This window comes from Solanum lycopersicum, chromosome 6 (assembly GCF_036512215.1).
Source record: "Solanum lycopersicum chromosome 6, SLM_r2.1".
Classification (NCBI taxonomy): domain Eukaryota; kingdom Viridiplantae; phylum Streptophyta; class Magnoliopsida; order Solanales; family Solanaceae; genus Solanum; species Solanum lycopersicum.
The window spans coordinates 49,931,728-49,955,204 of record NC_090805.1 but is presented as its reverse complement, the minus strand read 5'-3'; the positions used below and the strand labels follow the sequence as shown (position 1 = coordinate 49,955,204).

General features: G+C 36.0%; 4 protein-coding genes across 6 annotated transcripts; 1 reads left to right on the top strand and 3 right to left on the bottom strand.

Annotated features, from left to right (window-relative positions):
• Nucleotides 1-127: 127 nt before the first annotated feature.
• Nucleotides 128-2,424, bottom strand: LOC101249738 (uncharacterized). The gene is made up of 5 exons (XM_019214342.3): nt 2,137-2,424; nt 1,801-2,049; nt 1,153-1,674; nt 756-1,064; nt 128-643 (listed from the first exon to the last, which is right to left on the bottom strand). Exons 1-5 carry the CDS (start codon nt 2,216-2,218, stop codon nt 600-602), a joined length of 1,206 nt encoding a protein of 401 aa, XP_019069887.2. The 5' UTR covers nt 2,219-2,424; the 3' UTR covers nt 128-599.
• Nucleotides 2,425-5,299: 2,875 nt separating this feature from the next.
• TOC75-III (outer envelope membrane protein) lies at nt 5,300-9,652 on the top strand. Its single transcript, NM_001345973.1, is given in 7 exon segments — nt 5,300-6,526; nt 7,143-7,364; nt 7,460-7,567; nt 7,677-7,868; nt 8,230-8,478; nt 8,727-8,981; nt 9,082-9,652. Coding segments are annotated over 7 exon segments (2,445 nt in total). The 5' UTR covers nt 5,300-5,347; the 3' UTR covers nt 9,322-9,652.
• A 96-nt stretch (nt 9,653-9,748) lies between these two features.
• PCL1 (transcription factor PCL1) lies at nt 9,749-12,515 on the bottom strand. Of its 3 annotated transcripts, none has more exon segments than NM_001321286.1 (2): nt 9,749-10,203; nt 11,397-12,440. In NM_001321286.1, a coding segment is annotated over 1 exon segment (945 nt). In that variant the 5' UTR covers nt 12,356-12,440; the 3' UTR covers nt 9,749-10,203; nt 11,397-11,410.
• A 1,554-nt stretch (nt 12,516-14,069) lies between these two features.
• On the bottom strand, nt 14,070-23,089 carry LOC101245368 (pumilio homolog 2-like). The gene is made up of 10 exons (XM_004241168.5): nt 22,099-23,089; nt 20,261-20,696; nt 19,201-20,188; nt 18,951-19,092; nt 18,736-18,843; nt 18,239-18,451; nt 18,050-18,160; nt 17,204-17,398; nt 14,613-14,787; nt 14,070-14,521 (listed from the first exon to the last, which is right to left on the bottom strand). Exons 1-10 carry the CDS (start codon nt 22,675-22,677, stop codon nt 14,484-14,486), a joined length of 2,985 nt encoding a protein of 994 aa, XP_004241216.2. The 5' UTR covers nt 22,678-23,089; the 3' UTR covers nt 14,070-14,483.
• Nucleotides 23,090-23,477: the final 388 nt, after the last annotated feature.

Sequence of the window (23,477 nt, the reverse complement as noted above, 5' to 3'; positions counted from 1 at the left end):
GATTGAACTATTTCCCTATTTACGATTCGAATTGTGATAAATTTGTTTGGCTGGACGAGAAGTGAAAACAATTGAAACCATAGCCAATTTTTGTCAATTGAGTGTTGAAGTTCTCAGCTAAGAATCGTGGACAAATGCATTATTATTATTATTATATTGATATGCAACATATTAACATACATTTACAAGGATACAAATGTACGTATAGAGTTTTCTTACAAAATCTTCAAAAATACAATACTACTAAGAAAACATCTTGTTACTCATACATAGCAACGACGTTTCTCATAAGATCTACCAAAACTCGAGGTACTTTTACTATTACTGATCAAACAAAAGTCGCTAAAGATAGATATCCATCCTTCCATTTGATCGAAGACTTTTAGAGGGTCAAGCCACCCCGAAATCTAGCCTTAGAAGGCTCAATAAAACAGGAAAATGCTCGAAGTCTGTCATAACTTCCTATTTTAGTTTTAAACAAAAAAAAAAAATACAACATTTTCTTTATTTATTTTGCTGACTAATACACAAAACTAAACTTAAGAATCAGGTTCTTTATTTTATTTTAGAGATGTCTGTAACCAGTGTTAATTATAATTTCAGTTTGGTTGAAGAATCCTCTCATGGTTTTGTTCCTCAATAACTGCAATAAATTAAAAGAAAGTTCCTCCATTAGAAATTAACTAAATAATATTTCCCTGCACATTAATAAGTAATTAGTAAACTAATCATTTTTAATTAGAATGATTAATTACCTTGTTGAGTACTGGAGGTGATAGGAATGAGTGGTGATGATCTTGCACTGTGGAACTCAGGAATTTGTGATATTGATGCAGAGTCATTAGTAGTAGATAAATGACTCTTATGAGGCATAGTAATGGGATTATCCTGAGGCAAATTATTATTCGAAGCGACGATTACACTCTTAGGAGACATTATGTCACTTGTAGAAACTGGAATATTGGAAGTTGATGCTGATTTGATGCTTTTTGTTGTTGATGATTTAGGGGAAAATTCAGGCTGAATAAAAGAAGTTACAGCCCCCTTCATTTTCTCCATTATCCCTATTAGCAAACGCAAAAAAAAAAAAAACAGAGTTTAAATGCGCGAAATAAGACTTTAATTTCTTTGAAGAGATACATTTAACGTTACCTATATCACTGGAAGATGAATGCCTAGGGCTCATAGCCTCAGTTATGATCTGTGAAAGTGATCTTTCGCCTTCACCGGGCTCAAATTTTTCTGCAAAGTACTCTTTCACTGAAACACCTTTGTCCCATTTTTTCACTGGACTTGTAAGAGCGGTAGCATTTTGGTCTACATTTTGTCTATTCACATTACCAAAGTGAACATTTTTTGGTGTTTTTTGGATATCCGATTCGTGGTTATCAGCGTTCGATAGAGTGAGATTTGAGATCTTAGAAGCAAACGCTTGTGTTGCATCAGATACTGCAGCATAAGCTGGTGCCAATCTCTCTGTAACCGTTTCTGTTATGGTTTTACTTGGACTATCAGGTAATTTCTCCGTATTATTATTATTATTATCGTGTTCAAAAGCCTGATTACGTTTGATGCTTCTAGGAGTAACATGTTTCTCAGATAACACTGGATCTGCTCGTGGATGTTGTCGTGCTGCCTCCTTTAACGGCTCAGGTGCCAATTCTGATTCATACACTAAACAAAAACACAAAAGCTATAGATGTAATATATAGTAACATATGTTAAAATATATTCGATGAACTTCATAATCAGGATGTTTTCGTTGAAATAATAATCGAGTAATGTTTAAGAATATATTACTTGGAGCACCAAGATATTCAGGATCTACATCTTCTTCATCATCGTCATCCAACGCAACACCCCATGAAGGTGTGTCATCATGAACATCATTTTCTTGCATTTTTTTCCTACCACTTAAACTGTGTTTGAGTTTTTTGGCCTTTTCTTTCACTTTGGAGATAACTGATTTTTTGCCATGAGTTGGTGTATATTCTTCATGATCATAATAAGCTGTTGGGGATGAACTTGTTGACCAACTCCTTTCATTTCCTAATACAAAATTAGTGCTAAATTAAGCCACTAAATATAGAAATAACAAAAAATTAAAATTTTGTTTATGCTCTTTAGAGAATTAACCTGGTAGAAGTTGTTCAAAAGTTGTTGAATTAGACTTGGGAGTACTTCTGGATGAGTGTGAAAACTTATCAAGTTGAGCCATATGTATTTTTTTTCTCTTTTCTTTTTTTTTTTCTTTTTTTTTTAGAAGTTAAACTTTGAAATGAGTTTTTTTCTTTGCCTTTTCGTACATATGAATTCAACGATAGCTAAAGCATGGTTTGCGGGTTCCTCTGGTTGGAAATTAAATGTCAGTTAGTGTTATTTAATCAAAGTGTTTGTTGGTAATTTACAAATGGCGATAGATTAAGATGCATATATAATTTTAAGAATGTTTTTGATTTGAAATAGGAATTGACCTTGTCTTTAGAGTAACTAATTCCCTCTATGTTAGCCTCATGTATGGGATAAGATAATTATGTCCAAACATCATGTTTAGAGACTAAATTTCATGACAAGAAACAGTTTGGTTATTTAACTAACTAAAGATAAAAAATTTTAACCAAAAAAAATAATAATAAAATAGGCATTTTAAAATCACTATATTATTATTCTTGACTCTAAAAACATCAAAAAAAATTATATTAAGTGGTCTTTGAATTTTGATTGATGAAAAATTTATTGGTCAAATTACAGAAATACATACATTTTTTTTTAATTTTTTGAATATATTCGAGTTGTATATTGATGTATTTGAATTGGTTTTTAATGTATCCGAGCTACATATTATCCTAGATAGTATTTAATATATGACCTAACTCATCGCCAGCCTCCTAAAGTTGGCGCTAACTTTGTCCATTTTAGACACCTCATGTCATGTTTTGGTGTGTCATTTTGACACATTTTTATAATCAGCCAAATATGTAAGGTGTGTGTAACACATTCGTCGATGACGTGTCAAAATGATGAATTAAACAAAGACACTTGACATATATATATTGGAATATTTTTAAATAATGAATTTTTTTTGAGTTTTTTTTTAAAAGGCCAATAAGTTAATGACATGTGTCAATTTTAATTCAAATAAGTTTAAAAATAATTAACCACTTACAATCCCTATGTTGTCTTCTCCACCACCTCCACCCTGATCCTCAACCTCTCTGCCACCAGATTATCTTCTCCACATTCCACAACCCCCTACCCCAAATTGTTTTAATTTTCTTTGATATATTTTTATAGTAATTTAATTATTTGAAAGGAATTATATATAAAAACATAATTTCTTTGCAAAAATTGATTCCTCTTACTTATAACTTCAAATAAAATCAAATTCTTCAAATTTAAACGAAGAGTTCCCTAAAAGAATTTTCTAGATTTTTTAAAGAAAATATATATCATTTTCTTTTTCAAAACATTTCAAGGAGAAAGAATAGCAACAAAATAAGAAAAGTTGTTTAAGCTTGAAATTTTTTGGTATTGTAGCAATGTTAGATCTATTTTTCCATGGGAGGAGTTTAAGTTTTGAAAAATGGTGACTAAAATAGAGAAGAAGAAGAAAAATTAAATAAAAATAGTTAAATATAAGCTCTTTAGGAGGAGTGTATCACACTTAGCTAGCGTTTGACCATAGATTTTCAAATATTCTTAGCAAATATTATTTGAGTGAAAATTTGGGTGAAATTTCACCATGTGTTTGGCCATAAAATTTGAGAAATATATTTCACATTTTTAGAAAAATATGATTTATACACACAAGTTTTAAAAACTATCAAAACTAACTAAAAGTTTGTATTACAAATCAATTGAATGTTAGTTACAACAATAACAAATAGTGTCCATGACACTGAAGCAATGTGGTAATTTGGAGTGAGTGCAACAAGAATTATTCCATACATCGTGAAGTAGATAAAGTACATGACTTTGTTACCTAAAGCCAATTTTTAATAATTTTCATCAACAATCATATCATTACTTAATATTCACTAAATATTTCATCACTATTTTGGTATTCACGTAAAAATGATGTAATACAACGCAAGCAAATACTAGAGAGGGTGTTTTTATAAAAGATAAAAGATTGGGGTAAAATTTTAATTTTTAAAATATCCCAAATAATGATATTTGGCCCAAATACTAGAAAAAACTAGTATTTGGAAATTTGGGATATTTGCCAAAAATATTTGCCAAATAATGACAAATTGTATGGACAAACATTATTTGCCAAATTTTTCCCAAATATTATTTGGAAAATTTATGGCCAAACGAGCCCTTACTATGTCATATCAGCAAAAGGTGACACAGCGGAACATGACATGAGATTTCTAAAATGAACAAAGTTTAGTTGAGTGTCTAAGTGAAAATTAGTTCTGGGTTAGTATATCCTAGCTACATATTAGTATGCCGAGCTTCAATTATTGTATCCGATTTTTTATTTTTTAAGCAATTAATGTGATTCGAAACTTATTAGGAATAGATTGTAATTTCATATTAAAATTATGAGATTTATGTAATTTATTCAAATTTATTTATATTGAAATGAGAAAAAATGTTGGGTACACATATATTGTTTGAGCTTATAATTATTTCGAATATAGTGATAATATACTATTATCTTTTAGGGTTCTTTGCAACAAATTTTGAACATATGGAAAATAAATAAGCAACACAAATAAAATTTGAAGAAACATAATATTATTCGAGAACTGTTAGTAACGTATTTTTCGAACTATGATGATTTAGATTTGCGGAATATCTGAAAATGTCTTTTAAGAGAATTTATTACCTTTATATAGGCATAATCTAGGGTTTATGGTTGAGTAACCTTCGACAATCCTAATTTGAGTTAAACACAATATGTAGAGTCCTAACTCGAATTGAACGCATCTTGATAGAACTATCTTATGGTCGGGGTTCATCCTAACTCCCTTAAGCGAAAAATATTAACTTTTATTCATGTTTAAAATAAATTCTTTTTATGCATATATATATATATATATATATATATATATATATATCCAATTTCTTTTGCATAATTCGTATGTCTACTTTTCGTAATTCGAATTTCATCCGCGAAAATCCCTAGCAACGGAGAATGAACCTTCGCTGTGATGGGCCTCGATATTTCAAAATTTGATACATGGGCCAGGATTCATATTGATTGGATAGTAAAAGCCTACCCAATGGCGTAATCGGGTCCAACCTGAAATATCCTAATCGGTACACTCATGTTACCCTTTTCAAAAGTGTAGAAAATCACCATTCTCGATTTCTTCACTCTCCATTATCTCCTGCAATGGCGTCCATCGCCGCTCATGGTCTCGCAATACCAGTCAACCGTTCTCACCGCCGGCTCAATTCAGCTAATACAACTACCGGTACCTCTGTCACTGCTGCTTCACTCCATCCCCTTACAATCAAGTCAAAACTACCGTCATTTTCATCTTCGCAAAACCCTAAACCCTCATCCTCAAACACCCGTGACAATTCTAACATTTTTGCCTCAAAACAGCTCCAAAATGTGGTGAAAACCTCCGCCGCCATTGGTGCTGGTTTTTACGCGCTCTCTAGTGGTGTGTCTGATGTTCTCCTCAGTGGGAACGGTGGTGGTGGATCCGGAAGAGGTGGTTCTGGCGGTGGCGGTGGAGGCGGAGGCGGTGGAGATAGTTTCTGGTCGAAGATTTTCTCTCCTGCCGCGATTGCAGGAGAAGAGGAATCACAGGAATGGGATTCGCATGGATTGCCGGCGAATATTGTGGTACAGCTGAACAAGCTCAGTGGGTTTAAGAAGTATAAGGTTTCCGACATCCTTTTCTTCGACCGCCGTCGTGGGTCGACGGTTGGGACGGAGGATTCGTTCTTCGAAATGCTATCCTTGCGGCCAGGTGGTGTTTACACAAAGGCGCAGCTCCAAAAAGAGCTAGAAACGCTAGCAACCAGTGGAATGTTTGAAAAAGTTGATCTTGATGCGAAGACTAACCCTGATGGGACAGTCGGGGTCACTATATCCTTCTTGGAAAGCACTTGGCAGTCAGCTGATAAATTTAGGTGTATCAATGTTGGGTTAATGCCACAGTCGAAACCCATAGAGATGGATGCGGACATGACGGAGAAGGAGAAATTGGAGTATTTTAATAGCCAGGAGCAGGATTATAGGAGGAGGATAGAAAGGTCTAGGCCATGTTTGTTGCCGGTGTCGGTGCAAAGGGAAATTTTGCAGCTGTTGAGGGAGAAAGGAACAGTTAGTGCCAGATTGCTGCAGAAGATTAGGGATAAAGTGCAGCAGTGGTATCATGACAATGGATATGCTTGTGCTCAAGTAGTTAACTTTGGGAATTTGAATACAAAGGAGGTTGTTTGTGAGGTGGTGGAAGGGGATATTACTCAAATGGTAATTCAGTTTCAGGATAAGCTGGGCAATGTATGTGAAGGCAACACTCAGTATCCGGTCGTCCGGAGAGAATTGCCTAGGCAGGTAAGAATTTCTTTAATGCAATGGACTTCGTTTGAATTTTTGAGTTCGTTTTTAAAAGATGCTGTTAAATTTGGTTTCCATGTTGCATTTTGTTTGTGTCATTGTATTTATAGAAGAACGACTGCTTCACTACATGGCAGAGCTGAATGTTGTGCATGTTATGCTTTTGAATTGCGGGCTTTCCTTCATTGGATTGATTTTAATTTTGGTTGGTTTGATTTAATAATATGCATAAATTTGATTAATGTATAGTCGTTGTTGTTTCTTAAAGTGCTTTATTATTAGTCTGCTGATGGAGGTACTACAATAGTTTTTTGCTTCATCGTTTTAATTTTTGACTGCACTTCTGGTACAGGTTGATGATTTGAGTATTCTGTTGAATCTCATATTTCTTGCTGGTCTGTAGCATGTGTAGTTGTCCTATATCTTTTGGTTCTTATTCAGTAAAACACAGAATTAGTCTAAAGTGATTTTTCTTATCAAAATTTCTTTCGACATTCCTGCACTTAGGTATAGAATTTTATGTGTATAATTCAATTCTAGTTCTTTTGTGCTCCTACGCACTGAAGCCTGCAATGTGGGATTAACATGGCTCTAACAATGTGTGATAATTTAGCTTCGTCAAGGGAAAGTTTTCAACATTGAAGCTGGAAAACAAGCTTTGAGAAATATAAATTCTCTAGCCCTCTTCTCTAATATTGAAGTCAACCCTCGCCCCGATGAAAAGAATGAGGGAGGGATAATTGTTGAAATTAAGCTTAAGGAATTGGAACAGAAGTCAGCTGAAGTCAGTACTGAATGGAGCATTGTCCCAGGACGTGGAGGTCGCCCCACATTGGTACACTATTAAACATCTGAACTGCATAGTTTTGGTATGGATTATTACTGTTAGCCCACTGCTAAGTGCCTTCCTTTTCTGTGTCATGTATTCAGGCTTCAATTCAACCAGGTGGAACTGTTTCATTTGAGCATCGGAATCTTTACGGGCTCAATCGCTCAATTCTTGGTTCAGTTACCACTAGTAACTTCCTCAATCCTCAGGTTATCATTTCATTATGTTTTCGTTTTTGATGCTTTTGGTTGTTTTCTGCTGTCCTTTGTTGCGGTGTCTTACTCATTAGTAACGATCCCAACCTAATTTTTTTTACAGGATGATCTTGCATTTAAGTTGGAGTATGTTCATCCTTATTTAGATGGTGTTTATAATCCTCGAAACCGTACACTCCGTACTAGCTGTTTCAACAGCAGAAAGTTGAGTCCTGTCTTTACTGGGGGGCCTGGAGTAGATGAAGTCCCTCCCATTTGGGTTGATCGTGCTGGACTTAAAGCCAACATTACTGAGGTATGCTAACCCTGGTATAACTGTGATGCATCTGGCGAACAGGTTTCAGTTATGAAGTGTTTGTCTAATTTGTAGAGAACCTTTATAACATTTGGTGGTTAATAAGAAAATTCAACAAAACAAAAAAAAAGGATCTCTCTCCTGGGTGCTTAAATGACTTGTTAAATATTATGGAAGTTAGTATTTCATTATCAAAAAAAATTATGGAAGTTAGTATTAATTTTTTTTTTATAAAGCTTGGAAGTCGTATTCATAGGACAGTGTAGAGTGTCTGTTTTGATTACTCGTTTGGGACTGATAAATTTTTTTACATATATAATGTACTAATTACCATATGCATTTAACCATTTGTTTGCTGCAGAATTTCACTCGTCAGAGTAAATTCACTTATGGACTTGTGATGGAAGAGATAACAACACGTGATGAAAGCAGCCACATCTCTGCTCGTGGACAGAGGGTATTGCCAAGTGGTGGAATTAGTGCAGATGGACCTCCCACTACCCTTAGTGAAACTGGCATTGACCGTATGGCATTTTTACAAGCTAACATTACACGAGATAACACCAAGTTCATAAATGGGACAATAGTTGGTGAGAGGAATGTGTTCCAGGTAAGATTAGTTTCTGTTTTCTCTGTCTTCACTCATTGAGTTTGTTTTGCAAATCAATGTTTGGAGTAGCTTTTGGGCTCAACATTTAATAATTGACTGTTTCCTATGCTCCACAAGTCCGTTTACCTTATGACTTCTGTTGCTACTCTGACAAGTCCTCTAATTCATGCCGTAGATCTACGAGATTTTGGATATAAATTTCTGTTTACATTTCTTTTATGGATTTTAATATACTTATTGTGTTACAGGTTGATCAAGGACTTGGAGTTGGCACTAAGTTCCCTTTCTTTAACCGTCACCAGCTGACAATGACCCAATTTATCCAGTTAAAGCAAGTAGAAGAGGGTGCTGGTAAGGCTCCACCACCTGTGTTAGTCCTCCATGGCCATTACGGTGGATGTGTTGGAGATCTTCCCAGCTATGATGCTTTCACACTTGGGGGACCTTATTCAGTCCGGGGTTACAATATGGGAGAGATAGGTGCAGCCAGAAATATTGTCGAGGTATGTATTGTTTGTACTATCAAAGATGCAATGTGTAACTATTTTCTCAGTTTTTGCTTCAAAATTTATCTAATGTTACTGGTTGCAATGCTTCCTCCAGTTGGCTGCTGAGCTGCGGATACCTGTTAGAAACACACATGTGTATGCATTTGCAGAACATGGAAATGATCTCGGGAGTTCAAAAGATGTCAAAGGAAACCCAACAGAGGTCTATAGAAGGATGGGCCATGGCTCCTCATATGGCGTCGGGGTAAAACTAGGTCTAGTACGAGCAGAATATGCTGTTGACCACAATTCTGGAACTGGGGCAGTATTCTTCCGTTTTGGAGAGAGATTCTAGTTTCAGATTTCGCGGTCAGATTCTCTTTTTGCAGCTAGTCGGATTTAATGAGTCAAGAACTGCACACGGTTCTGAGTTTGGTATTCAGTAAACTCTAAAAGTTTGTTTGATAAAAGATCTTCTAAGATTATGGTTAGAACCTTCTTGAAAGAAAGCAAGTGTATGCTTCATTCGTGTAACCCTAAAAATGAAATATAGGTATTTGTGCATTTCTTGTTCCAAAATTTCAATTCTTTCCCTTGGTTGGGTTTCTTGTAATAACTGATTATTGCTTTGATTGGAATCTGCCGTTATGATGATTTCTATTGATAATACAATTACACAATTCAGCAAGACAGTATAAGAAATTCAGTTACTGTATGTCTGTATCCTCCAGATGATCGATTATCAAGTTTGTCATATTAGGAAACTGGGGCAGCAACATCTAGTGAATTAAGAAAACATATGATACAATTAACTCCAATAATATGTACAGGCAGGTTCTTCCATCTAGTACAGAATTTGAAAGCAAGCACAAAACTAAAGAGATAAAATATGGAGCAAATAATTAATTTCTTATACAAGAAGAATATAGGCCCATGGGAGTTGGGAGAAGGACGAAGATTCAAATACCCAATATGTTGGGGCTGCTGACAACGTTTTATATTACTCTCTAGATCATTGCGATAAAAAAAAAGGTTCAACACACCCATTACTAGAAAAACGATACACCATTTATCATACAAAGGACTGGTTGGTGTTTGTAGTGCAAACGATTTGTTGCTGCTGGACGAGACATGTTTCAGGAAAAAAGACAATGCAAGGATAGATCGGACCAACTGCCTATCTGCTGTCTAACTCGTATTTGTCCCACATTTTACCAGAGAACAACACCTCATGAACCTGCCATGATTCCTCCACGATCAAATGACATCATCCAGGTCTACACTACAAATGAAGTTACGCTGGGAGCTGTTTTTATAATAACTAAACGTTCAATAAAACATAAGTACATGTAAAGGCATGCCACAAAATTTTCCAGTATGCGTAGAATGCTCACTCTGATTTGCAGAAGCAACTCTGCTCATCAGAAACAGAAACCAAGAAAAATGCTTAACATGAATAAATGAAGCTCTCCTATTTACCTAATTTGTCATTTCCATCTTTACAGATCCTAACTCCCAGATAAAATGGTCAATATCCCCAACCCTCTATAACAACAGTATTCTACCTACAAGTCCTAAAGCCCAATAATGACATCTGCAAGCTATTGTTATCGTAAAACCCAAAAATAAGATCTGCAAGCTCTCGTATTAAACTCTTTCAGCTTTATAAAGTTTCACAACTGAATACACTAAAAGACCACTAAGATGAGCAAAACACAAGATTTATGGACTATGAGTAGTGGGGTGATCCTATGTTGCCTTCCATTTCTAGAAAAATCATGGATTCACCTCTAAATTCATACACGAAGAGAGTGCCTTAACATAAACATTTAAACCACAGTACTGACCAATACACAAGCAAAAAGTGAATTACATATATAACTCCCAGAATTCTTCTGTTATGTTAGAAGATCTTTCGAGTTAGGAACCTACAATCAGAAACAATGAGCTAACAGGAATGCTACTATGCTAGGGAAATAAGTCCAGTATTTGACAAGAGACCTTTTAGAAACTTGTGTTTCCATAAAGAGCTTGATATTTAGAGAACTTAAATTTACTAAAGAACTTCTAATTTGCTTAAAAAGATGAATGATTCAGTATAGGAACTATAAAGGAGTGCAATCGTTACAGGACTCATATAGCCAACACAACTAGTTTGGACTTAGGTATACTTGATTGATTGTTTACCAATTGACCAATGCAAATTTATTTTCTTTACCACAAATGCAAGATTATATGCTCAAACACACTGTCCTAGTTACAAACCACCCGGTCAGAATTCTAATAACTTAAATCAGTATTCATCCCTCTACAAGCAATTGTAAATAATTGAGTTCGGAAATCTATCCCAAAAAAATGATAACTTTTTCCTCCAAAATACTCAAATAAACATTTTAGGATATGGCAGCTCGGAAAATTAAAGGATCTTACCCCAGCTTGTGGAGCTACTTATCATTAGAAGCAACAGGATGATAGTAACCAAAATTATTTCCAGACCAATCCCGCTGTTGCACCACATTATAGTGATGATGAAACCCAAGTGGCGGTCCACCCCCGTAACCAACAGGCATGCCTACATGTCCTCCATTTGGCATCCCCATCATTGGCATCGCCACCATTTGTTGTTGGTACGGCATCAGAGTTGGCATTGCCATGTGGCCATTAGTATTGCGGAGGTGACCACTCTCACTGGACTCACGCATAATCTCTGTAGCCGGTGTGGAAGTCAACAAATGATCAGACGAAGAAGGACCCTCGTTCGGCTGCATTCTCTTCGTATACAATCTGTATTTCTGTAAATGACTTGCTACGTTCTCTCTCGTCAATCCTTCCACATTCATAAGCTGCATAATTGTTTTCGGCACAGCCCCTTTGATACCTAAGTGCGCCACTACTTCAATAAAGCGCTTGTGTAACTGCGGCGTCCAAACAAGTCTGGGCCGTTTCAGAGTCTTAGCAGACGAATCATCCGCAAAATTCTCGTTACACAGAGATGAATCAGCCTCCTCAGTGCCTCCGGATTCAACCCGCCGGAGCTTCCTCGAGTCGGATCCCTCTCTTATCAGATCCGTTTCATCTCTTTCAGTAACAGTCTCTTCTCTACTCCTCTCATAGCTAAACGTCTTGAAATTAGAGTTATTCATCGAAGCCATATCCTGTGAGTGCCATCTCTGGAGAGAAGAAAACGTATTCTGCGAAGCACGATTTACATCGGTCATCGTCTTTGACAATTCCGGCGAAATTCTGAACGCAGCAGCAAGTTCCGACGGAATCAACTGCATATTCAACGGTGTGACATCATCGACATCGGGAAGTCCAATTTCCCAGAGAAGTCTGTCATCGTTACCACCGCTTGATTCATAGTCGGTCAGGCTCACTTCTTCACCCATGGTAACAATATTTGTAAGTACTAAAATCTTCTTCCGCTGGTGGAGTATATTCCGGCGAATTTGAGAGAGATGCCGTTGAATGAAGAAAAATGGAGAAGGCGTAGAAGATGAGGAAATGGGAAAGCAATAGGCGGTGGAAAATGGAAATAAATAAGTTAGGGAAAAGTTGGATAGCGTAATAAAAAGTGCAATATCTCATTGCAACGTGGCGCGGGCCCACTACCACTATCATTGCCAGCTGGATGCTTTACCAGATATTTATCATCACTTTTCTTTGTTAATTACGCCCCTAAATTATTGAAAATTAGTATAATTACGCCCTTCGTTTATCTTTTTGTACAAAATACAATCACTCGTAGTTCTAAGCCTTTTATACAGAGAACACTCACTTCAACGATATATATATTTTTTTTTTTTTGAAACAGATCAACTGGAAATAAAAATAACAATTTAATTCATCAAGTATAAATGAAAGATAAATTATCTAATTTTTTTTATTTGATTTGAAATTATACAATAGATTAAATGGATTATATCAATGATCTGAAGTGAGCATATATGTTACTGAGGCTTTTAAGCAGAGCATATGAATTTTATGGCTTTCAATGTTCAAATTTGCAATTAAAATTTTAAAATATAAATTACATAAAGGTTATTATTTAGTAACTTGTAAACTTTATGTGTTAGTGTCGTTGTGCTTGTAGCTCCCAAGTACGATAAATTAAATATTAAAGTTTCTATTATTTGCTCTATTTTTAATATGCCACCTACTTTTATTGCACTTTGCTATGTCTTTTACTTTTTAAAGAATTGACCTCACCTATTACAATATATATTGATAAAAAAAAAATAGATTCTCACATTATCCAGAATCAACTCTCTTATTTATTTTCTCTTTTTTATAACAATATATTCAACGTCCATATTCACAATGCACTCAATTATCCTATAAAATAAGTACAAGTTGGCCGAATACTTCCAATTTACTATTAAAAAAACTGTAATGACGATTAACAAAGATTACGACTTACGAGTAGTTAGTGGACAGACGTACTATCCTGCTTTTAATAGTCTGAAAATTAAATTCACCATTATTTTGTGAAAAAAAAATGAAGAGAAATCTATTTACCTAATTTCTGAAGATACATTGTACCTAACAATATAACTATTATAAATATCAAAATTAACTGTAACTAAAAAGATCAACAAAATAGATGCTCCAATCGATCATAGACTAGATAGTTGAACGTTTTTCATTATTGGAATAAGATAGAAAAAAATACCTCGTGAAATTATCTATATCTACATTTTATATAGAGAACTTAAATCCACCAATCGAACACAAATAAAAAATTCTCATATGCATTTTACTAAGACTATTTAGACACTCAAAAACTAGAGATTCTTTTAATTCCTCACACCTATCTACCCTAGCATTAATCCGTTTTTAACCTACTCTGAACTAGTATAAGTCCAACAACAGTGACTTAACCTTAATTCATACAAATTTGAGCTAAAAGTCTTAACGTAAACAGGCTCTCTGCCTCACAAAGGTACGGGTAAGGTCTGTGAATGTAACATCTTACCTTCCCCACACCCCCACGTGTGGGATTATACTTTGTATGTTACTGTTGTAATATGATTTGGATAAGCCAACACAGCGAACATAGCAAATATAACAGCATTGAAGTTGCAAGTTAAGCAAACCAAAACATAGAAGGAAATGAGACATACTTGGCCATGATAGAACGTTGTCAATACCATACATAAAAATTCTGGCTTCACCTAAAACATCAACTTTCCACATGGCGACATTTTTGTACAGTCTCGTCGATATAAAAACTACCTCACCTTTTTATCATTTATACACCGTTTAGAGACTTGATTTTCCTCTGCATGACTATCAGGAATATTAGACATCCGAGCCCCAGCATACCTGATCCTATGTATAAACGTCCAACTACACAATATACAGTTCTCTAGTACAAGCAACAACTTTATTTGCAATCACAGCCCATAATGCTCTCAAAGAGAGTTCTAGAGCCAGAGCACAAGATACGGGGGGAAATAAAGGAAGAGAGGTAGCTCAAACTAGCCTCGGTCAGCTGTACAACTTTTTTCCTAAAAGCTAAGCAAGATTTGGAGACTGAGCAGCAATTCTTCGTTCTGCAACATCCATAAAAGCAAATCATTCAGTATCATTGTAACAAATAGATAGGCAGAGTTCTAGTTAAATGCAAGCGGAAGAGCTGCTTACCTCCAGCTGCAACAAGTTTCTCAACACGAGCAACAATGTGCTTTCCATAGGTGTATTTCTTCAGAGCATTCAAGTGAACCTTTATTCTAGAAAGGATCAGCTCGCGTTGCTGATCACTGCATGTTTCCAACACCTTCTGTACAACGTAATTTGCAAACTGATCTTTCATCATTGCCTGGGTAAAGGAGGAAGAAAAATGAGTAAATAACACATTGAAAGTAACGAGTAACGACAACATCCACATTAAGACATAGTCAATCAGAGAGACATGAAATGCAAAGGCAAGGAATGCAGACTTGAAAAGTGAAGCCATGATATAATATCATAATGAATGGAGAGAAGAAAAGAAGGGAAGAGATGGAGATTAGCAAGTCAAACCAGTTTTAAGGTAAAATGTGGCCTAGAAAAACTGAAGCTTTGATTTAGCTTAATAAACCTATGAACAAAATTTAATGAAGAAGACAAGAGATGAGGTGACGGAGATTAGCAAGTCGAACCAGTTTAAAGGGAAACTGCAGACTTGAAAAGTGAAGCCATTAAACGGTTAGTATAACTGAATGTGTTGTCAATCCAAGGAGACAAGAAATAACACGTTAGATGCCATAGACAGTCATGAGTCCATAATGCAAAAGTGGAAAACATTTTGAAAGATATCAGGACTGGAGAGTTATAAGGCTTTCCAGTGACAATTAAGGTAAACCATGTTTGGCTAAGAGTTACATAAGTATTTCAAAGGTAAGCAGCTGGAATAATAGAAAGGGGATCAAGAATAGCTAAATGAAGTACCACAAGAAAAAAATGATGTTGTTCTATCGATTTTGTAATCTTCACGGACCAAATGACAAAATGATTCGGAGAACTCATAGTAAAGCATAATTACTGTCGAGTCCTGCTACAAAGTGAACAGTCTACACAGTGTGGACTGTGAAACAATCATTGCTCAAGGATTCAATTTTTTTTGGAAAACACATGCTTGCTCAAGGATTCAATTTTTTTTTGGAAAACACATGCACCTTACTAAGTGGAGTGCTTCTTATGGTTGGTGGACAAAGAGGCTAGTTTAACATAGGAGATCTTCAAAATGAGGTTTCTCGTTGAGCAGCAGGCACCACTTGTGTGGAAAAGATTCTAGTAGTACCGGTTTATTAGCCACCCTCTTCTTTAACAGTAAGGTGTATGCCTTGCTATGGCTTAGTTTTCTCAACATACTGGGGTTTCGATGGGTGATGTTCAAAACCACAACTTGGTTGTTGCAGTATTGGCACAGAAAGAGAAGAATAGTTTGGTGGAGCACTATTCCATCTTGCATTTTGTCAGTGTGAAACGAAAGGAATGTATCATGTTTTGGAAACAAAATTACCTCAATATAACAGATCAAGTTTTAATTGCACAGGTTTGCTTTGGTTTTGTGTAGGGAAAAAACTTGTAAATGAAACAGAATCTACAGTTACCCTCTAAAAATCCCTACAAGATTATATTAGGGTTCTTTCAGTTTTTGCTTATTTGTAGTTCTGGTCTTTTTCAAGTCCTTCATATAATAATATATTACCTTTCTCAAAGAAGAACGATGAATGGCTTACCTTCAAAAACTTCCTGCCCTTGGGAAAAGAAATTTCGACACAAAATATTTCATTTTCAATTGAAGGATACCGCCCTAAAAGACTTTCTAGCTGCCACTTTTCACCAACTTCAACTTTTACAGAAATGAGTAGCTATCAACGAGCTACATGCTGATACCGTCATACTCAAACACAGAAAAGGCAAAAAAACTTCTGGCCACAGTTCAATTCTGGACTTCCTCAAGATCCAGTTAAGGAAAATAACATGGTTTTTGAAGCTCCTTGTATATTAAAGTATTTTCCTGCCTATTCTCATACCTACTATTTTGATCTAAGATTCCAATTCTTCCATACCCTATTGTTCTAAAAAAGTGAAAAAATATTAGATATCCTACCAATCTAGAAATAAGACAATTATCCTATTAGACCTAAACAATACTAGAGATATTAAAGTGCATTATAGATCAATATGAACATGATGAACTGTCTCATATAATTACCAGTTGTATCGCATTCTATTACACAGGGTCTGCTTCACCAACAAGTACACAGGAGCCAAATCTTCAGCATTGTGAGTTAATAGGTTGTTACAAGAACGCTACAAGCCTACCACAATAAGAGACCACTGAAAAGACCGTATAAGTATCATGGCTTCACCCATTCTATAAGTTTGTACGTACTTAACTGCAACTCCTAAGGACCTAGTAAACTGACGTTATTCATGAATATGGATGTTTTTGACCAGATACAAGAGTTAAATTTTACAAAAATAGAGAACGCACAACCTCTATTAAATCCAAGGGTTGAAAGTTTTATACCCTATTCCCAATCTCTGATGAGGATGTCCCAACATTACACAGATCCAAGCCAAACAGATGAGGGGAGGTTAAAAATGTTAGAAGGTCCAGTACAAGGCAGTATAGAATAATGAGAACATAATTATCATAAAAAGAATAATGAGAACATAATAATTATACACAAAAATATTATACTTGAAACTAAGACTAGAAATAAAATAAAGCTTAGACAAACCTGAAGAGGTTCATTTTCATCAGTCGTGCCAAGCATCTCATCCACCAGGAGCTGTCTTTCGCTGGCACCACCAAAAGCTAGACACTTCTCAACAACATTAGAGGCGAACTTCTGCTGGCTCATTTGCACAATCTTCCCAGCTAGTTCCTCAATAATAGCAGAACGCTCGTGTGGCTTCCCATGCTCCAGGACATGCTGCCAGTGTTGCATTTAAAATAAAAGGGGGAGGGTGGGGGTATATTAGCAACGGATGAGAAAAATCTTCAAAGGAACAGGAGTGCTAAAGAACATAGCATGGTTGGATTCCAAAAATTGAAATGAGCAAAAAAGAGCTTTTCCCTCACAGCAAGCCTATAACAATTTCTTTAGCAAGAATAACATTAACTAAGGGCAGCAAGAACTGAAGGTTAGTGAGGTATGGATGATGTATTGACAATAACTTTGATCTAAGATCCACATTTGCCTTTACAAAAAGAACATATTTGGCACCAGTAACGAAGCTACACAAATGTCCACGGTTGTTAAGATATCCACACCCTTCCAACATTGCTATAAGTCCTATTTTCAAGAACGTACCTTATTAGTCCTCCTTTCTGATATTTATTATCAGGGACAACATTTTCTCACACAGAAATAAAAGACATTCATTGGAAAATCAAATCAAAATGGACAATACTACATATCTTGAACAAGTGATTCCATATGCTATTCCCGCATCAAATTTATGAAATGGATGCATTGACTGAATTGTTCCATAATATGTTGTCAAGGATATGAGAAGGAGAACAGGATACATCACAACACACCAAGAGCAAAGCATGCAGGTTATTTCAGAAAAGCACATACCTGAATAACATAATTACCATACTGATCTTGTGCCAACATGCTAACAGATCCCAGAATTTCTTCCATCACTTTACTTTGTGTAATTGCATCACAGCAGTGTTCCAATACTCTCTGCCAGATGAAGAATTTTTTTCAAAATAAACTTCAAATGACTGTGATGAATGGCGCTATTGCACATTACTCATCTACCTGAATTACACGACAGCCATATGGATGGGTAGAGAGATTCACAACTTGACCAAAAAATGTAGAGACAATGAATTGAATGTGTTTTTCTGGTACACATTCAATACACTTCTGGACGACATGATTCCCATTCTGATCTCGTACACAGCGCATGACATGACCATCAAGCTCCTCAACCATTTTAATCTTCTGGTCCACATCTACCACTTCTATAGCCTGCAAGAAAACCAAATTTTTGTTTGAGCAAAGCTTTGAACTCACAGAGATCATATACTTGGAAAGCAGCTCATAATCAGCCAATCAGTTACAACTCTTTAACATATATCACACATCAGGGTCACTGGCAGAGCAAATATAAATCTCCAGCAACTACATAACATTATTGCTTAAGTAGTTATATAACTGTTGAGCTATTTTTCTTATCGGGATAAATATCTTTTGAACCAAAGATACAACGGAAAAAAGTCTGCATAAACAATTTATAATTCAGTTCTGTGAACCTTCTGAATCACGCGGCAACCGTACATCTGAAGGCTCAGTGTTAATACATGGCTAAAGAGTTTGCTAGCCAATTCTCTCCTCTGAGATGCCATTCCATGTTCAAAAAACTGAAAAGGAAGTTTTTGAGTCAGTCTACACAAAACACTCTAAGAGAGAACAAGACAGTGGACATTATCCACCTTTCACTCCACACTGAAACCATAGTTACACATACCTTCTGGATTACGTAATTACCAAAAACATCAGTCATCAAAGTAAGAGCTTGGGGAATAATTTCCTGAAAAACCATGTTTTTCTCCTCAGGGGTGGCAGTTTCCAGTTTTTGTTGGATGAACCGGCTACCATACTGGTCCGCACTGATTGTATATGATACAGAAAAATTCAGAATGGTTTCTGATCAACTTACTAATAAATAGGAACAATTCTAGGTATTAAAAAAATGCAACACAAAATTCACTACATACCTGAACTCGACAACGTGACCAGCAATTTCTGAAAGCTCAAAACACCTGGTCTTATTACTCTTGAACTCTTCCAATAGAGAGGAAGCAAAGCTGTTTTCCATGTTATCCAAGTGCCATGATCCGATTACACCTGAAGTTATGTTTCTCATTGCACCAGAGAACCTCATATTATAATCACTGTGCCTCATTGGACTACCAGGACCGACTGGAGAGTTTGGAACGACAGAACTTGCCAATGGACTTCCAGGATATGATAAACCAACTCCAAATGCAGGATTGCCATAATAGCCAAGATGATTTGAACCACTACCTTTACTGCTGAGTGGGACACCATATTGCGACTTTGGAGATAGTGCATTACCAAGATAAGCTTTCTGAAACAAGTCCATATAAGAATTGCCCATGTAATTCCTATCCATGGAAGGATCATTCAGTGCGGAAACCTGTGCAACATATTCAGCTGTCAAGTACTGAAGATACATAGGATCCATGAAGGATGCCTGTAAAGCACTTCCAGACATTTGATTTCCCATTCTGCCCAGATTCTGCTCTGAGACCCCAGAGTTCAAATGAGATGCCCCTAGCATTCGAGAGTCCATTCCAGGTAAAGCCATCCCAGACGCGGCAGCAGCAGTTTCAAACAAAGGAGGCAGATTATAGTTGCCAAGATGGCTTGTCACTGGATTGACGGAATGACTACCTAAACCATAATTGGAAGGACTATCCATATGCGGATATTGAGAAAGTACACCACCTCCACCATTCAGTGTGGATGTTTGAGATCCTTTCACATAAGAATTATTAGAGGCAACCGCAGATCTGTGCAGATCGTCATGATGGTTAGAACTGTTAAGGTCTGACCGCCCATTGTTGCCGGCACCAGTGTCAATATATGGTCCTTTAGCAGAGTGAGATTTGGACGACATATTAAACTGAGCAGATTCAGATCTCTTCAGATATGCATGCTGCTGAGAGTTATTCTGACTACCTGTTAAATTGTAAGAATATTATTTGTAACAAGCATTCAGTACAATCTGAGAAAGATCTATATAGAGCATACCATTTGAAAGATTCATGCTAGACAAAGCAGCAAGCAGATCTGCAGACTCGGCAGTGTGAGAGACACCATTAAATGAATTTGGACTATTAGCACTCCTCTTCTCAGAATTGCCTACCCCCCTTCCTCCACCGATAGGAGTGAGGGAAGGGCTAGGAGCCCTAGCAATGCGCTGGGCATCAGGAGTAGTGCTTCTTGATAAGGAAGCCCCCAAAGCAGCAGCATATGAAAAGGAAGCAGGCGCCCCAACATGTTGAACACCAGATGAGCCTTGTCCATTGGATACTGACCTTAAAGGATCTGAAGTTGAAAACTCATGACGGAGGTGAGACAGCTCAGCTTCTGCTGAACCTAAGTTATCACTACTTTCATCAAAAGCATTGCGGCTAGCTGGTCGTGAAGGGGGACCAGGAGCAGGAGTCGCACGGCTCAAGTCATCCTGAGGTAACATAATTTATAACCCATCAGAATGGTCATCTCCAAAATAAGCTTGACAAAGACAAACTGTAACACTTTCTATTTGAGAAACCTAAAGGTGTTTTCACCTTGCAGCTAGAAGGTTATACTACAGTCTACATAACAAATATCATTAACGATTTATTACATCGGTTGGATCCCATGTTACAAAAACGGAAGAAAAAATTATCAAGAGACAACTATATAAGCATAAGAATTGCATAATGAAAAGAATCAGATGACAAAACAGTTGAAGATTTTCCATTTCATTCTAAAAGGTATGGACTCCTAGATTCAGCGCAATTACCAAGACTTTCCTATACACAATACAAAAACTCCAGTTATATACATAGGTAAATAAATCCCACACACATATCACCAAGTATAAGAAAATTATGCAAAAATAGGGAGAACATAGCATGGTCTAATGTAATTGCAGAAAGCCGTGGAACATTTCTGCTGATTAGACAGTAAGGTTAAAAGAAAATTACCAAACAACTACTGATGTTTTTCTCCAGAAGGATTCGATTATGGGAAAGATCATCAAAAACTCAATCCAAGCAGATGGAGTAAAAGTGAAATCAGCATGACCGGACCAGATCTTAATTAGAAGAAAATCAACTAATCATTCAACTTATTCCTTTGTCCATTTAGAAGCGACGATATGCTACTGATACACAGATGAAACAAATATAGAATAAAAATGGTCATGTTTATATACCCACCAAGCAATGGACACAGTCATGATATTCAAGTTATAGCTTGTTATTACTCTATATTTTGTGTCTATCATGCCAGTGCAAGAACCAATATCATCCACGGAATATACTGTACGCATTTTTGCAATTATATGTGGTTCATGAAGGACTGTAGAATGAAAAGAAAGAAAAAAAGAGGACTAGCAGAATTGCCTTGAGACTCATAAATGCCTAATATATCCATCATCCTAACCACATGATTGAGTAAATGGAGTTGTAAAACTATCAAAATATTTCATGAACAAATAGTTTAACAAAGACAGAAATGATAAGTATAATTACTAATGTACACATATATGCAAAATATTTCAAGGTAGGAATGCTATCATGAACTCATACAGCCATAGAAAACTATACTTAAGCCATAGAAAACTATACTCTAGTATACTCCAATTTCAAAATTAATTTTACAAATTTGGAATCTCAAATCATGCCTAAATACCTCCAGAAAACCTGTAGATAGCTGTTTGGTTCTATTCCAAGAACATACAGCTTTGTCCATTAAAATTAAAAAGATTATTTCTTATAGAAACATTCCTAATATTTAAAGCATTTGATACCTCAATATGGAAGAAACATCCACTAATCAAAGTTCAAATTGAAACTAATAAAGTGTCATGTGTGCACCTGAAATATTTCAGCAATGCTCTTCTGTTTACTACCTAGTCCTAGTCCTGGCAACCCAATCAGCCCATCGCCACCCCACTCTACTGAACCCTGCAATTTGTCTGACTCGTTCTCGTTCTCAGCTTTTATCGAGTTAAACCCCGGAGGCATAGCAAAGAGTGACCTCCCACTACTACTCCCATTATCATTCTTGTTCACCTTCCTCCTATCCCCAATTGCAGAACTCCCTCCTTGCATCCTCTGTGCAAACCTCCAATCCTCCTTAGACAACAGTGGTGGAGGCAACCTAGGGTTAAGATTAACATTCGCATAATAGTATGATAAGTAAGCAGGATCAGACCTAAGCTCCTCTTCAGACATGAACCCATTATTGTTAAACAACCCACCTACTGCACTTAAAGAACCCTCAATAGTAGGTGGAGCTGACCCACTTCTATACAAATTCAGCTCTTTTTCATGATCATCAGCTTCCTGTCTCCTCTGTTCACGAAGTAACATTCCTATCTCTTGCTCAAACTCATCACCAAACGAATTATCATTGTTTCTAAGCATTGGACTTGGACCAAATTCAGATAGCATCTTTCACACACAAACGAAAATATCAATCACTTTATAGTACTCTACTCATCACCACAACAAAATATAATTTATACCAACAAACCCTAACAACCCAGGAAAGCTAAAAAGATCAACACTTTATGATACAAACAGCAAAAATCCAAAACCCCACATATCAAAACATGAAAATCAAAAATTTAATTTAAGAAAAATCCAATCTTTGATCACATAACTCCATGAAAGTTATGTATAAACATGAAGATAATGAAAGCGGTGTAAAGGGGTTGTGGGGATTTTATGGAATATGTTGTGGGAGAGAGAGAAAAAGTGAGAGTGCAAGAAAAATTCAATCTTTGCGGCGAATTGTAGTTATAAGGTAGTTTTAGGGTTTTGTTTTTCAACACTACAAAAGATTATCATTTTCTTCTCTTTTTTTTTTTTTAGTACTTGGAATAAGGAGTATATAAAAATAAAAAATTAATTACCCAATAACAAACTAAATTAAATTAATTTAATTACCTTTCCTTAATTAAAGGGACCTAATTGACCAAGTGAAAAAAATAAGTACACATATTTACAGATACTTGTTGAAAGTGCAGCACAATGATGTTTGTCTACCTCGTGGAAGAATCTTAACATGACACGTTTACACTGTAGATTCGGAGAAACCTAACCAAACACTGTCTTAACCAATTAAAATTTAACAGATGGCTTGTTGCGGTAAGTAAATATTTCTGTAACAATTTAGTGTTTATTCCCTAATTTAAATAAAAAAGGACTGGGTTTTGTTGGGTTTGTGTAGTAAATGTCAATTTCAAAGT

Excerpts from the sequence above, each read along its gene's own strand:
- LOC101249738 (XM_019214342.3), bottom strand. The coding sequence starts at position 2,218 with ATGGCTCAACTTGATAAGTTTTCACACTCATCCAGAAGTACTCCCAAG. Across the intron at positions 2,050-2,136 it reads TTTTGAACAACTTCTACCAG|GAAATGAAAGGAGTTGGTCA; the intron begins GTTAATTCTCTA and ends ATTTTGTATTAG. Across the intron at positions 1,675-1,800 it reads TGAATATCTTGGTGCTCCAA|TGTATGAATCAGAATTGGCA; the intron begins GTAATATATTCT and ends GTTTTTGTTTAG.
- LOC101245368 (XM_004241168.5), bottom strand. The coding sequence starts at position 22,677 with ATGCTATCTGAATTTGGTCCAAGTCCAATGCTTAGAAACAATGATAAT. Across the intron at positions 18,844-18,950 it reads GTAATTACGTAATCCAGAAG|TTTTTTGAACATGGAATGGC; the intron begins GTATGTGTAACT and ends CTTCCTTTTCAG. Across the intron at positions 14,522-14,612 it reads GAAACTTGTTGCAGCTGGAG|AACGAAGAATTGCTGCTCAG; the intron begins GTAAGCAGCTCT and ends TGGATGTTGCAG.
- PCL1 (XM_004241166.5), bottom strand. The coding sequence starts at position 12,355 with ATGGGTGAAGAAGTGAGCCTGACCGACTATGAATCAAGCGGTGGTAAC.